The 14,389-nt window shown below is 41.9% G+C and overlaps 1 protein-coding gene across 1 annotated transcript in view; it reads right to left on the reverse strand.

Moving 5' to 3' along the window:
- ITGB5 (integrin subunit beta 5) overlaps window positions 1-14,389 on the reverse strand; it is a 112,009-nt gene that overhangs the window by 93,283 nt on the left and 4,337 nt on the right. Inside the window, exon 2 of the mRNA XM_084643553.1 lies at window positions 12,213-12,298. Coding sequence (XP_084499679.1) covers window positions 12,213-12,298 — 86 coding nt within the window. The remainder of the gene's footprint in view (window positions 1-12,212; window positions 12,299-14,389) is intronic.

Below are 14,389 nucleotides of genomic sequence, written 5' to 3' on the forward strand. Positions count from 1 at the left end.
GGGAGGGGAAGATCCACTGAAGAACTATGACTGTTATTGACTAGATGGGCTACCAGCCACATTCAGCCCAGGTTTCTGCAAACAGCACAGGCCACACACCCCTCTCGTCCAGAAAGTTACCAGGAATGGTGGGTATTGCAACACTAGATAGCAACCACAACACATGAAATTGAAGGGGAAAAGAAAAAGGGATCAGCACAACTCAAGGAGTGACCCATTTATGTGAGGGGTATGGCAAAGGTGTCTGGATGCACTGGTTCAGCACATCTCCTCAGCAACCTCCACTACTGGGACTGCCATGAAGCCACCTTTCCTCCTCCTTCAGCGCCACGAGTCTAAAGCTTCACACCCTTGGCAGAGACCATGAGGGAAGAATGGGGAGGTTACCACTGCATGCCTCCCTGGGAGTTTTCATGGGGCAGAGGGTGGGGCTCAGTTATTGCTGGGAAGTCTCTGTGCTCCTTTGGGCAAATCTCGCCCTGCAGAGGTCACCCCTAAAAGCTTGTCTGGTTTTCCTTATACTAAGAGATACGGTTCTCTCAGTGGCTACAGCATCCCCATGTATATTTCTGTAATTACGGTCGGGAATACACCGCATACTACAAACACTGACTCAAAGCTATTTAGTTACTATCCAGAAAATTTAAGGGCAACCACTGTACATAGCCATCTCCTAACAATAACTGTTAATGCCTCTCAGCTCATTGTCATCTGCGCACTCACTAAACATTAATCCACCCATTTTTTTGACATTTAAGTCTTTTCTATTGAAATTTCTTCTTCTAAAATAACCCAAAGTAGGACCACAGGAATTGCCAAACTGGATCAGATCGTGGTCCATCTAGTCCAATATCCTGCCTTCAACAGCATTCAGCACCCAAGCCCTTCCCTCTAAGTTTTGCACTGATCAGGGAATTGTCTTGCTCCTGTTAGTTTTTTAAAAACAGATGTATCAGCAGGGGAAACAGTAGCAGTCTGCCTCCGACGTGCTGGCTCCAACAGAGCTGAAAAGCCGGGTGATCTTTATAGTAGTTCACTACCGAGAACCTTTCACATTTCTTTATAATGTGAATGAGATCAAATTAATAAACAGATCAATTAAATGCAGTGCTTCTAGCAAAACCCCCAGCCCCCACTAAGCTACACATAGGAAGAAGTAGTACAGGTTTCTCACATCATTGCTTCAGGAACCAATTGCCCACTTGCGACCCTATATTTACATTGTCCTGAGCTGTCCGGAGTGGCTCAGGAACATGAGTACCAACCTCAGGGGAGAATGTTACCAACCAGGGCACAAACCTCAGACTGGTAGTGAGTTCTGTACTTAGATTTCACCAACCGAGTATCCAGTGTGAAGTCCTGAAGCACTATAACAGCCTTAACTTGGAGTCACAGACAGTCCCCTTGGGCACTCAGTCTATCTTGCCATCCAGGCAAGCCTGCATTTGTGTCAGATGGCCCCTTACACCAAAAATCACAACAGTATTTAAGTTACTCCCAGTTCCAGAAGACCAGTCACTTACTAGTCAATTGCACCTTAGATCTTATACCAAAGACAACACTTGTAGCCAACACACAGATGAGCCAGACTGGTTTCCAGCTATGTGCTGGTCAGTGTTCAGTTCAGGACTAGTGGCCTTGGCATGAGCTGGCACCGGGTCTGCTAGCGTCACATACATGCTTTTGATTTTTTAGCGTACCTTACCAAGGCCCCAGAAGAAACTTTGAAGGCATATGTCTGCAGTTGGTGAGTGCAGGAAATCATGGTAACTTGTTGCAGAATGTATCTCATAAGCTCAAGCAGCAGCCAAGATTTCATGCTTGGTAACTGATGTGGGGCTGGTACCAAACCACAGGTCCAAATACTCCTGAATGCATCTAAATGCAGTAATCTAAATGCAGTGGTTCAGACTCTTTGCTGTTTGTTTGGATACTATACTAATACGTGGGGAAGAAAACATGCCACCCAGAGGTTTAAATGCACAGGTAGTATAACTCAGACACTGAGGGACTAGAGCGTAGCAAGAAAAGCAACTAAGAGGAAGGTGTAAGAAGGGGCATTGCAGGACTCCCTCACATATACACACATAGGCACCAACTTCCCCTCTTCCCCATGGGTGCTCGACCCTGCCTCTGCCACTGGCCCCGCCCCCAGCCCACCCCTTCCATGAGGCCATGGCCCTGCCCCACCTCTTTCCACTCCTGCGCCGCCCCCATTCCAATCCCTTCCCCGAAGTCCCCGCCCCAACTCCGCCCCCTCCCTGCCCCTATTCCAACTACTTCCCCAAATCCCCGCCCCGGCCCCACCTCCTCCCCTGAGCACATCATGTTCCAGCTCCTCCCCCCCCCTCCCGAAGCGTGCAAACGCTGCCAGACAGCCCCGGAGCACCCATGGAGTCGGCGTCTATGTATACACATACAAACTATACTGTCTTCTGGCTCCTCCATGTGTAGGTTACACCAATTTAGACCCAGTTATTGACATATGCTTATACATTGTTCTAGCATTTGGCCTCAAAAATCATAAATTGGTACAAAGAGGGCTCAGAAAAACATAGGAATGGCCATACTGGCTCAGACCAAAGGTCCATCTAGCCCAGTATCCTGTCTTCCGACAGTGGCCAATGCCAGGTGCTTCAGAGAAAATGAACAGAACAGATAATCATCAAGTGATCCATGCCCTGTCACCCACTCCCAGCTTCTGGCAAACAGAGGCTAAGGATACCATACCTGCCCATCCTGACTAATAGCCATTGATGGACCTATCCTCCATGAACTTATCTAGTTCTGTTTCAAACCCTGTTAGCGTCTTGGACTTCACAACATTCTCTGGCAAAGAGTTCCACAGGTTGACTTTATGTCAAGAAATACTTGCTTTTATTTGTTTTAAACCTGCTGCCTATTAATTTCATTTGGTGACCCCCTAGTTCTTGTGTTATGAGAAGGAGTAAATAACACTTCCTTATTTACTTTCTCCACACCAGTCATGATTTTATAGACCTCAATCATATCCTCCCTTACTCGTCTCTTTTCCAAGCTGAAAAGTCCTAGTTTTATTAATCTCTCCTCATACAGAAGCCGTTCCATATCATTATTCACTTTTGTTGACCTTTTCTGAACCTTTTCCAATTCCAATATATCTTTTTTGAGATGGGGTGACCACATCTGCACGCAGTATTCAAGATGTGGGCGTACCATGGATTTATACTGAGGCAATATGATATTTTCTGTCTTATTATCTATCCCTTTCCTAATGATTCCCAACATTCTGTTTGATTTTGCACATTGAGGGGACATTTTCAGAGAACTATCCACAATGACTCCAAAATCTCTTTCTTGAGTGGCAACAGCTAATTTAGACCCCATCATTTTATATGTATAGTTGGGACTATGTTTTCCAATGTGCATGACTTTGCATTTATCATCATTGAATTTAATCTGCCATTTTGTTGCCCAGTCACCCAGTTCTGAGAGATCCTTTTGTCGCTCTTCGCAGTCTGCCTGGGACTTAACTATCTCGAGTAGGGTTGCCCACTTTCTACTCACACAAAACCAAACACCCTTGCCCTGCCCCACCCTCCTCCAAGGCCCTGCCCATCTCCTACCCCTTCTCTGAGGCCCCGCCCCAGCTCGCTCTCCTCACCCTCACTCACTTGCTCATTTTCACCATGCTGGCTCAGGGGGCTGGGGTGCAGAAGGGGGTGAGGGCTCCAGCTGGGGGTGTGGCAGCAATAAAGTCCAAGGGCAAAAGCTAAAATAGTTTGTACCTTGGGGAAGTTTTAACCTAAGCTGGTAAAAATAAGCTTAGGGGGTTTTTCATGCAGGTCCCCACATCTATACCCTAGAGTTCAGAGTGGGGAAGGAACCTTGACAACCCCTTTTTCCAGATCATTTATGAATACGTTGAACAGGTCCCAGTACAGACCCTTGCAAGGGGACATCACTGTTTACCTCTCTCCATTCTGAAAACTGGCCATTTATTCCTATTCTTTGTCTCCTATCTTTTAACCAGTTACCAATCCATGAGAGGACTTTCCCTCTTATCCCATGAGAGCTTACTTTGCTTCAGAGCCTTTGGTGAGGGACCTTGTCAAAGGCTTTCTGAAAATCTAAGTACATTATATCCACTGGATCCCCCTTGTCCACATGTTTGTTGACCCCTATCAAGGTTCCCTCCCAACTCTGAACTCTAGGGTACAGATGTGGGGACCTGCATGAAAACCCCCCTAAGCTTATTTTTACCAGCTTAGATTAAAACTTCCCCAAGGTACAAACTATTTTACCTTATGTCCCTGGATCTTATTGCTGCCACCACCAAGCGTCTAACAAATATATGACAGGGAAAGAGCCCGCTTGGAAACGTCTTACCCCCCAAAATCCCCCCAAGCCCTACACCCCCTTTTCTGGGGAACGCTTGATAAAAATCCTCACCAATTTGCATAGGTGAACACAGACCCAAACCCTTGGATCTTAAGAACAATGAAAAAGCAATCAGGTTCTTAAAAGAAGAATTTTAATTAAAGAAAAGGTAAAACAATCACCTCTGTAAAATCAGGATGGTAAATACCTCACAGGGTAATCAGATTCAAAACATAGAGAATCCCTCTAGGCAAAACCTTAAGTTACAAAAAGACACAAAAACAGGAATATACATTCCATTCAGCACAACTTATTTTATCAGCCATTTAAACAAAACAGAATCTAACGCATATCTAACTAGATTGCTTACTGACTTTTTACAGGAGTTCTGACCTGCATTCCTGCTCTGGTCCTGGCAAAAGCAACACACAGACAGAGAGAACCCTTTGTTTCCTCCCCCTCCAGCTTCAAAAGTATCTTGTCTCCTCATTGGTCATTTTGGTCAGGTGCCAGCAAGGTTATCTTAGCTTCTTAACCCTTTACAGGTGAAAAGGTTTTTCCTCTGGCCAGGACAGATTTAAAGGTGTTTACCCTTCCCTTTATATTTATGACAACCCCCCTCAAAGAATTCTAGTAGATTGGTGAGGCATGATTTCCCTTTACAAAACCCATGTTGACTCTTCCCCAACAAGTTATGTTCATCTATGTGTATGACAATTTTGTTTTTTACTATAGTTTCAACCAGTTTGCAGGTACTGAAATTAGGCTTATCAGCAATAGGTATGATAATCTGCAGACACACATAACTAACTACAGAAGCAACATTACAAGTTACCCATACGATGGCATCAGTGACTTACTATCAGCAAACAACTATTCACACCTCCGGGTGGCATAACAGAAACACTTCGGAGAGTTTCCAGTGTACAGTGGCCATCTGTCAAAGGAAAGGAGTATGTGGACTTCATCTGGGACAGCTAAGGGCTCCGGAATGAGTGATGCATGCTTACATAGGCTCTGGCCCGCTATCCATTGGCAGACACATGCAAAGGAGCAGAATTCCACACACCAGCCTCAACACAAGATCAGCAGGTTTTAGTTCCTTCATGCTGTGGTTTTTGAAGCTTTATCAATTACCTGCATCTGGGTTTCTCTGTGGAATCCACAGAATGTCAAGTCGCAACTTCCCATGCTTCTTTTTCAGACATTTGTGTCCCTTCCGCACTCATCCCACCCTAGTTTGCTTACTTCCTAGGATGTCTGGCACGAAACCAAAGAATTTAAAAAAAAAATCAAGATGATGTGCAGATGTTTTATTTATGCTATGCCATGATTTATAAAATCTACAGTATTTCACTGATCTACTTCATACCTTGCAGGAGCAATGAACAAACAGTCTATCAGGAAATTAAAAAAAAAAAGTCACTACATTATCTCACTCCTACACGATCAGTAAGGTGCCAAGCACGCTTTTGGCACCAGATCCATAACAACACTAAAGCCAAGTCTTCAATGACAGACAAGTAAGATGCTCCCAAAGATTGTACGGAAAGAAGCAGAGGGAGGAAGGGGAAGAGGAGAGGATATTATACAGTCTACAATAGTTTATAAGCAAAACAGAATCTAGGGATGAACTGAAACCAAACTCCCTGACCCAAACTTTACAAAAGCTGAAATTCAGACCCAGACTTTACAGCTTGCTCCCATTTGTAAATTAACATCAAAACACTCAAATAAGCACCATGTATGCAAGAATATGAATGCAATCTTGCCAATAAGTTCACCGTCTGCCTCTCCTACAAAGAAACCCATTAAATAGCCACCAGAGGTTAGCAACCAAACGTTGTTTGTTCTAGAGCAAAGCTAATCTGGCTAGAAAGTGCCTGAATGTTTTCGTTTGTTTACAGTAGCACTCACGATGTGCTAGGTGCTTGCCAAATACTGTCCCTTCCCCAAGGATTTCCCAAACTAATGGCAGCCAAGCAAACAAAGGTTAGACAAAAAAAGAACTGGAACAACAATAGACAAATTATATACAAAACAACTTGATTCACTGTAGGAAACATTTAGTTCATATAATAATTTAATTCCTGCCTTGATCTGTGCCGGATTTTTCCCTGGCATTTATTTCTTCTTTATTCAGTCCAATCTTACATTAATTCAGCCTAAATTTCCCTTTCCTTAGCTTCATCATTTGATTCATTTCTCAATAAATGTTCCCCCCTCTTGTTCCCCCCTCAGCTTCCCAGCATAAATACCAGAGATGACATTTTTTCCAGTGGTTTTGATGAGACCAGCTTTTTTTTTTTTTTTTTCCTCCTTTTGCTCGTTCCATATGAGGCTAAGTTTGGCAGGAAATAAAGGTGCAATGGCAGCTCCCACTATGAAAGAAGAGCTTCCATCAGAGCCATCTGCTTTCACCAGCATACCTGAGCAGCTCCAGCAATATTGGCAAACAGGCCTCCAAGGGGAGGTCAGCTAGATTCCTCTGCTGCCACCCAGAAAACATTACGCTGATGAAAAAGCCCAAACACTGTACAAATTAGTACAAGTTTGAAAGGAATATGTAAGGCCTTAGCAGTCTGAAGAAAGGATTCTGGTTTTTCCTCTAGATTCCAGCAGAAAGGGGCAGGCTGTAGCTGTTTCAATCACTTTGCAAATCCATATTCTATTTCTCTGACATATTTTTACTCAGACACCCCTGCCATTGCATCATCTTTAAAAACCACACTATGGAGAGGCTTTCAATACTATCCACTTAAATCTGCATATCTTGCAGTTTCTTCTTTAAGAGATTATTAATCATGTTTATCAGGGTAGTGCCTAAGGACCAGCCAAGAATGGGGCCCTTTTGTGCTAGGCACTGTACAAACAGAGTAACAAACAGCCCTTGCCTAGAAGAGCTCACAAATTTAAGTAGACTAGAGACACGGGAAAGGGTGGAACACACAAGCAGAGTGAACAAGGTAATGGTGGCAAATATGTTTGTTTCATTATTTGGAAGAGGGGTTAGTTAGGAGTGGATCAGATGAATGGAAACAACAGGAAAGAGAGAGGAGGCATTAAAAGAAACAGGAATGAGGGGGACAGAGCAGTGGAAAAGAGAGTAGGAGGGGAAGATGTGAAATGAAGCTGAAGTGAAGAGACTGAGAGATTGGAGCAAATGACCAATCAGCACAGGGCAGAAAAAGTCCAGTCAAACCTGCAGAAAGTTGTCTGAATGGCCAAAGATCCCTACTTCAGCTGTTTCTGCAGCTGCTCCCACCAGCTGGAGTCTCTGACTCGTTTTTCTCTACAGTTCTTCCCTCCCCGCAAGGTCACATGGTGCGGAGTAGGCAATTTAAATTGACTCATTTCAGTCCCAGCTTTCAAGGTGCTCTGCCATGAGCCAACCAAATTTGTGTTCATTTCCAGGTTTCTAATAGGGGCAGTAGATATTTCACACCCCTGAGCGATGTAGCTATGTCAATTTACATTTTAAGTGTAGACGAGGCCTAAGACAGGCAAAACTCACACTGGGCAATGAACTGGAATTGCTTGCTGGGAGCCCCTCAGAACGCACACACTGCACTTTAAAGACATTTTGCCTCAATCACAACGAAAGGAGGTAGGATTCAAACTGTTAATCACATTTTAAAGAGTCCCTTGTTCCATCTGGTCACATAAGAAGAGGGAAAAGGTTATTACAGCACTTTCAATTATCTAACCACAAGCCACCAGCTACATGCAGGGAAAGTTCAGCTAGAGCCAGCTGTGTGATAGTTCTCATCAGAGCCCACACCCTCAACATGCAGTTCTGCTCTGAAAAGTGACTATCAAAATGGCATCGTTGGCTTCCATGTTTATTGGGTCTTTGTCATAAATATAAAGGGAAGGGTAAACACCTTTAAAATTCCTCCTGGCCAGAGGAAAAACCCTTTCACCTGTAAAGGGTTAAGAAGCTAGGATAACCTCGCTGGCACATGACCAATGAGGAGACAAGATACTTTCAAAGCTGGAGGGGAGGAGAAACAAAGGGTCTCTCTGTTTGTGTGATGCTTTTGCTGGGAACAGAAAAGGAATGGAGTCTTAGAACTTAGTAAGTAATCTAGCTAGATATGTGTTCGATTCTGTTTTGTTTAAATGGCTGATAAAATAAGTTGTGCTGAATGGAATGTATACTCCCGTTTTTGTGTCTTCTTGTAACTTAAGGTTTTGACTAGAGGGATTCTCTATGTTTTGAATCTGATTACCCTGTAAGGTATTTACCATCCTGATTTTACAGAGGTGATTCTTTTACTTTTTTTCTTCAATTAAAATTCTTCTTTTAAGAACCTGATTGCTTTTTCATTGTTCTTAAGATCCAAGGGTTTGGGTCTGTGTTCACCTATGCAAATTGGTGAGGATTTTTATCAAGCCTTCCCCAGGAAAGGGGGTGTAGGGTTTGGGGAGGATCTGGGGGGGAAGACGTTTCTAAGCGGGCTCCTTCCCTGTCATATATTTGTTAGATGCTTGGTGGTGGCAGCAATAAAGTCCAAGGGCAAAAGGTAAAATAGTTTGTACCTTGGGGAAGTTTTAACCTAAGCTGGTAAAAATAAGCTTAGGGGGGTTTTCATGCAGGTCCCCACATCCGTACCCTAGAGTTCAGAGTCGGGAAGGAAACTTGACAGTCTTAGTGATTTCTGTTCTGACTGTGCTAACACAATACCACGGAGTAACTAAAACACCAAAAACTATCCATTTCTGAGGGCTCTTTTTCAGTATTGGAGTGCATTAAGTTAGTACTATACCCTTAAATATTTCATGGTTTTTAGGAGCTAACACTATAAAGATCACTGGTCAGAAAATTATTTTGGGGAATACAAACTGAGAATATAATACATGCTATTATACTGATACCATTTTAACACCCAAATTATTTATATTTTGTAAAAACATCCATCTACAAAATTTTAGACATGGGAAATACCTCCATGAGTTTAAGTTCCAATGGAGCCATATTTGGTTTAAAATCGGCATTCCCTGGCAGAATAATGCTACAATGTTTGGGCTATAAATGCTAATTAATGAAAATATGAAAGTGAAATGGTCTAGAAATCCATTATCAGAAAATATAACTGACTAGACTACTGTGTTTTCATTGTTCAAGTTTAAGAGAAATAGACAAAAGTGATATGCAAACCAAGAACGTTTTTAGATTTTCAGAATTAATAATCCAAGGTGACATTTATAATACAGTTAAAAACACTGTCTTTTAGAAATACATGGTTCTTAACTGGCCAGTTTATTATTTCATTATTATGATTGGTATTTGCAAAGAAAGGCTTTGAAATAGATATTTAAATAGCTGACCCAACCTAGATCGAAGAATGTATTTCTCTCTTGTAAATAGATTTTTCCCCTTTTTGCCCCAAATTCCATTTAGAAATCATTACAAAAAAAAAAAAATCTATGGCTTGCTATGCAACATCACAACACTAGTGCCAAAAACTGACCTACAATTAACAGTCACCCCAACTACCAGACAAACATTTGCATTGGCAGAATTGTTCAAAAATTGCCTTTCTATGCCAAGAAAAAAAGCCTATTGGATACCCACAGCTTAATAGACAACATTCCTGTATTCTAAAATCACCACCACCGATTACTTGGCTGAAATAGTTTTTGCAGCTGTATACAAGATGTCTCAAAAGCAGAGGCTTTTGCTGCATTCCTTCTCCCTGTACACACTATGCACTCTTTTGCAACGGCATGAAAACTATTATGATTTTAGGTTACACAGTAATGCAGTCTTAACAGGTTTCCCCTAACAGTCCTAGCTGTGCCTATGAATAAATGAAAGCTAACAAAGTGTCTGAGCACTACAGCGGTTCTGCCTTTAAGCTCAAGACTATGACAAAAGAAATTTAAAAAAGAAATGACATAAAATGTCCTAACTGAACTAGAAGAAAAGTAGCAGTGCAGAAATGGGCAGCAAAAAACTTGAGAATTTTACCTCTGGCCAAACCAGTTGATGGCCACACAAGCAGTGAACCTCCTTAATCACAGATCTAGGGCCCAGCAATAAAACAGCTACAGTAAGTCACAATTGCTCTTTGTTCTTCATACTATGACTTTTGCTCAGTTTCTTATGCAAGCTCCTAAAGGGATTATGAACAGAATTTCTTGATCTTTTTCCCCCTCTCCATTTGAGGATCCAGATAATTAAACTCACGTAGGGCCCAATACACTAGGCACATGGCAATGATGAGCTCGACAACCAGCATCAGTTCTTCAGAACCCACATGACACCTGCATTTCTAAGCAAAGTGACCACAAGATCTTTGCAGTACACTGTACTTCCCCTCCCAGTCCAGCGTTTGGAATCATAGCTCATCAGGTAGGTTTTAACTTAGGTCCCAGTCCTCCAAGGAGATGAGCACTCTGTGCATACATTATAAGCTCTTTAGGGCAGGGATCATGCTTTTTGTTTCTCTCAAGCACTATGCACAATTTAGGACACTACATAAGTAATAATTTAAGGCTATCATTTTATTAGGTAGTGTATATATTATAAACACGCACTGTAAATCTGGACACAAGACAGTGTGGCAGTACGTTTTTATGGGCTACACTGCCAGTTTTCAATCTGTCCTGTGAAAAGGGCAGCATGTAGCTGCAGTGCCCCAGGAAGAGATCAGGGGGGGAATCGCCACAATTCCCTCCCTGATTCCACCTTTCCTCCAAGGGGAAAAACAAGCCTATATTTAATGTAGATTGCTTCCTCCTCTGTTTCAGAGTAACAGCCGTGTTAGTCTGTATTCGCAAAAAGAAAAGGAGGACTTGTGGCACCTTAGAGACTAACCAATTTATTTGAGCATAAGCTTTCGTGAGCTACAGCTCACTTCATCGGAAGTGAGCTGTAGCTCACGAAAGCTTATGCTCAAATAAATTGGTTAGTCTCTAAGGTGCCACAAGTACTCCTTTTCTTCTTCCTCCTCTGTGTTGGTTCAGCTATACAGAACAGCACATGGCAAGGGTAGATCAAAGGCTCTGCCCTCTCTCAGTCCCAGCCTGCCCACCTGCGTGGCAGAGGGGAGTAGCAGCCCAGTCGAGACTGCTCTTCTTCCTGGTCTGTAACCTTTCCAAGCATTTAGCCTATACAGGGGTGTAAGAGGGTATAATCTTGCCCTATATTTCCAAACCCAGCCCCTGACCTTTGAGCACTCTGCAATCCTCCTCCATTTGGATACTATTTAAGGAAGAGATCCAATCATTTCTGCCCACACAGGAAGTTTGGAAGCTGAATATTCCCAGATCTGACCACCGGGTCCTGGCATTATGCAAACACTATGGAAAGTATGGCCAAGCGCACAATCAGATTCTTTCCAGGCTTTGCAGAAACAGTAGCTAGTTTATAAAATATAAAGTCAAATGCTAGTGACTAGGGTCGTTAGAACTCCAGTAAAACCGACTGAGGATGTGACCATCATACAACCTTCAGTGAAAAGGAATTCACATAGTGCAACATTCAGCAACACACAGTGGTCTGAAAATACGACGTATGGGATTAATTCAGCAAAACATGCTGACCCAGCAAGGTTATTGCACTGAGCAAATGCTAGAGTGCAAGTATATTTAGGATGCATAGAAAGGGAAAAGCAGATCCACTTCTCGGTTTGTCAAAGAGCTTATAAATTATGTGTGTGAGATAGTCTAAACAGGTGGGGCGTGGAAGAACTCCCCTCGTCTTTACCAATCTTTTTCAGTGGGGAATGGTTCTGGGAAGAGGGAAAGGAAAGTCCATCTCTGTGTTTTGCAGTAAGCAGTTTATATTAACCCACAACTAACTAAAAGCCCACAAGCGGAACAGAAAAGCAAGACCATGTACATACCTCTTTGGAGCACCAAGCGCATTTTGGATGAATGAGCAGGCACTCTTCACAGGAGGTAGCACTTCCACTTGTGCAAATATTGAGACCTTCAACAATAAAAAACAACAGAGAATGGGGTCATCTTACAGGTGAAACAGCTTGAAATTGGTAGCTTATTGCTCATCGCAATACACTTTATGTAACAATTAATGTAAGATTAAACATTTCACAGGCCTTTGGAGTTTGAACCACCGAAAATTAGGACTCTAGTGATTTCCTTTCCTCCCCGCTCAGATCAATTAATTTTTGGAAGAGTTAGTCAATTGATCAATCTAATTAAATATTTCCAAGACTTCTGCTAGAACACAACAGTCATTACATTGACATGAATGTTGCTCCTTGCAAATCCTAGATAACACTGACTTTTAAAAGCTGGCAAAACAAGTCCCAGTAGGCTTTTTATGATTATTATTATTATTCCTTTTCATCTGAATGAACTAGTAGGGTAAAATATTAATACATCTTTTTAATCTTAAATTAACCTTTAATTATCTCTGATCCCCACTTCCCACACGAGTGATTTACATAATTGAGTCACCTCCTTACTCAAAATTGCTTTAATTTATTAAGAGTCATTTCCATAGGATATCCAGGTTAAGCAAGACAGCTCGTTTATATTGGGTAGTGTCCAATGCATCTTAGAATGGAACATGTTGGTCCGCGCTGTATGGTAGTATGTTTTTTACGTGGAGTGCTAATGCAAAACATACATTGACTCCGGCACACACAACTTGCAATGTTATCAGCACCCTTAAATTATTAGCGTCATACAGAGTAAAGACAACCAACAGGATTTTATACCCAGAATCTAGTATGGAGGTTCTGAGCACATTAAATTAGTGCTGAGTTGTCATCACTAGGGTTAAATCGTACTAAACATCAAAAGTATTAGGTTTGAATGCAACAGCGTAAGTTTAATGGTGTCTGTAGATATGATGAAAATAACCATCGATGTCTCTGTGCTCCAGTGTGCAGCTATTAACGTCAACTGTCGATAACTAATTAGACAAAATTCCAACAGAGGAGTCTATGTGGATGCTGCATAGTCTAAAAGGAAATGCCTTGGGCTTGAATTCTGAGCCCACTTATTTTTCCCACACTGAATGTCAATGAAAGCATTTCATGCCTCGTGCTACAGCTCATCTATTAGCAGACAGTTATATCCACAGACACTATTGCACTATGCATAAAGCCAGTGAAGGCTGAGTGGACTTGGTGATGTCTGGAATAGGCTGATTAAAGTTTTGCTCTTTAGGAGGAACTTTTTGTTGTAATGTCGGCTTCTGAGTCCCAACTGCTGCCCTCCTTGAATGCATTTATATTTAAAAATTTTAAATGTTGGATTTGGCTGTATGAGTCACTCAAGTTTGAGGGATGTATTGAAGAGGAAGGAAGTAGTGAATCAAGCTGGACAGCTGTATAAGGGAATGCCATGCTCTAGGTTAGAAGCTAGTAAAGGGTAATTTTCACATCACAATTTTTAAGTCATGATTGTGCCCTGACTGTTTATGTCAATGTCTTACACTGGCAATTATCTATAACCCACAGGATGATTCATTTTAACTCACTCTCCCTAAATCAAGGGAGCTATGACTTGTACTTTTTCAATGGTTTTCATTGAAGGATACCGTCTGGTTTTGTTTTCATTTAACAATAGTTAAAAATTACAATAATGTTATTTAATTGATTGCTATTATATACATGCAATTTACTCCTTAAACCAAGCCCTATTTCTGGACTTTTCAAGAATTCAAAAAATGAAACAAAATATTGACTATAAAACTGAGCTACTGTCTGCACAGATCTGTAATTAACACGTTGAACTCTATTTCCAAACCATGCAATTAGATGTGGTTTTCAGAGAAGCTGTAAAGCTTTCCCCACTCACAAGAAGTCTTGTAACAATGGGTTTTGTAGTATAGCAAAACTGCTGTGTTTTATTTTCCTTATAAATTAATTCAGGGGGCAAAGGAGGGGACTAATTGGAGAGAAAACAAACTGTTGTAGAAATCAGCCTTCCTGTTGCAGGTACAACCAGCACCACTGCTCTAAATGTCCAAGATGTGTCTCTGATACTGGTTTTGAAAAGTCAGTGCCTCACTAATGATATTTTGTGATGTTTACCAAGTAGTATGGTT

This window comes from Lepidochelys olivacea (assembly GCF_965140295.1).
Source record: "Lepidochelys olivacea isolate rLepOli2 genome assembly, chromosome: 11".
Lineage (NCBI taxonomy): Eukaryota > Metazoa > Chordata > Testudines > Cheloniidae > Lepidochelys > Lepidochelys olivacea.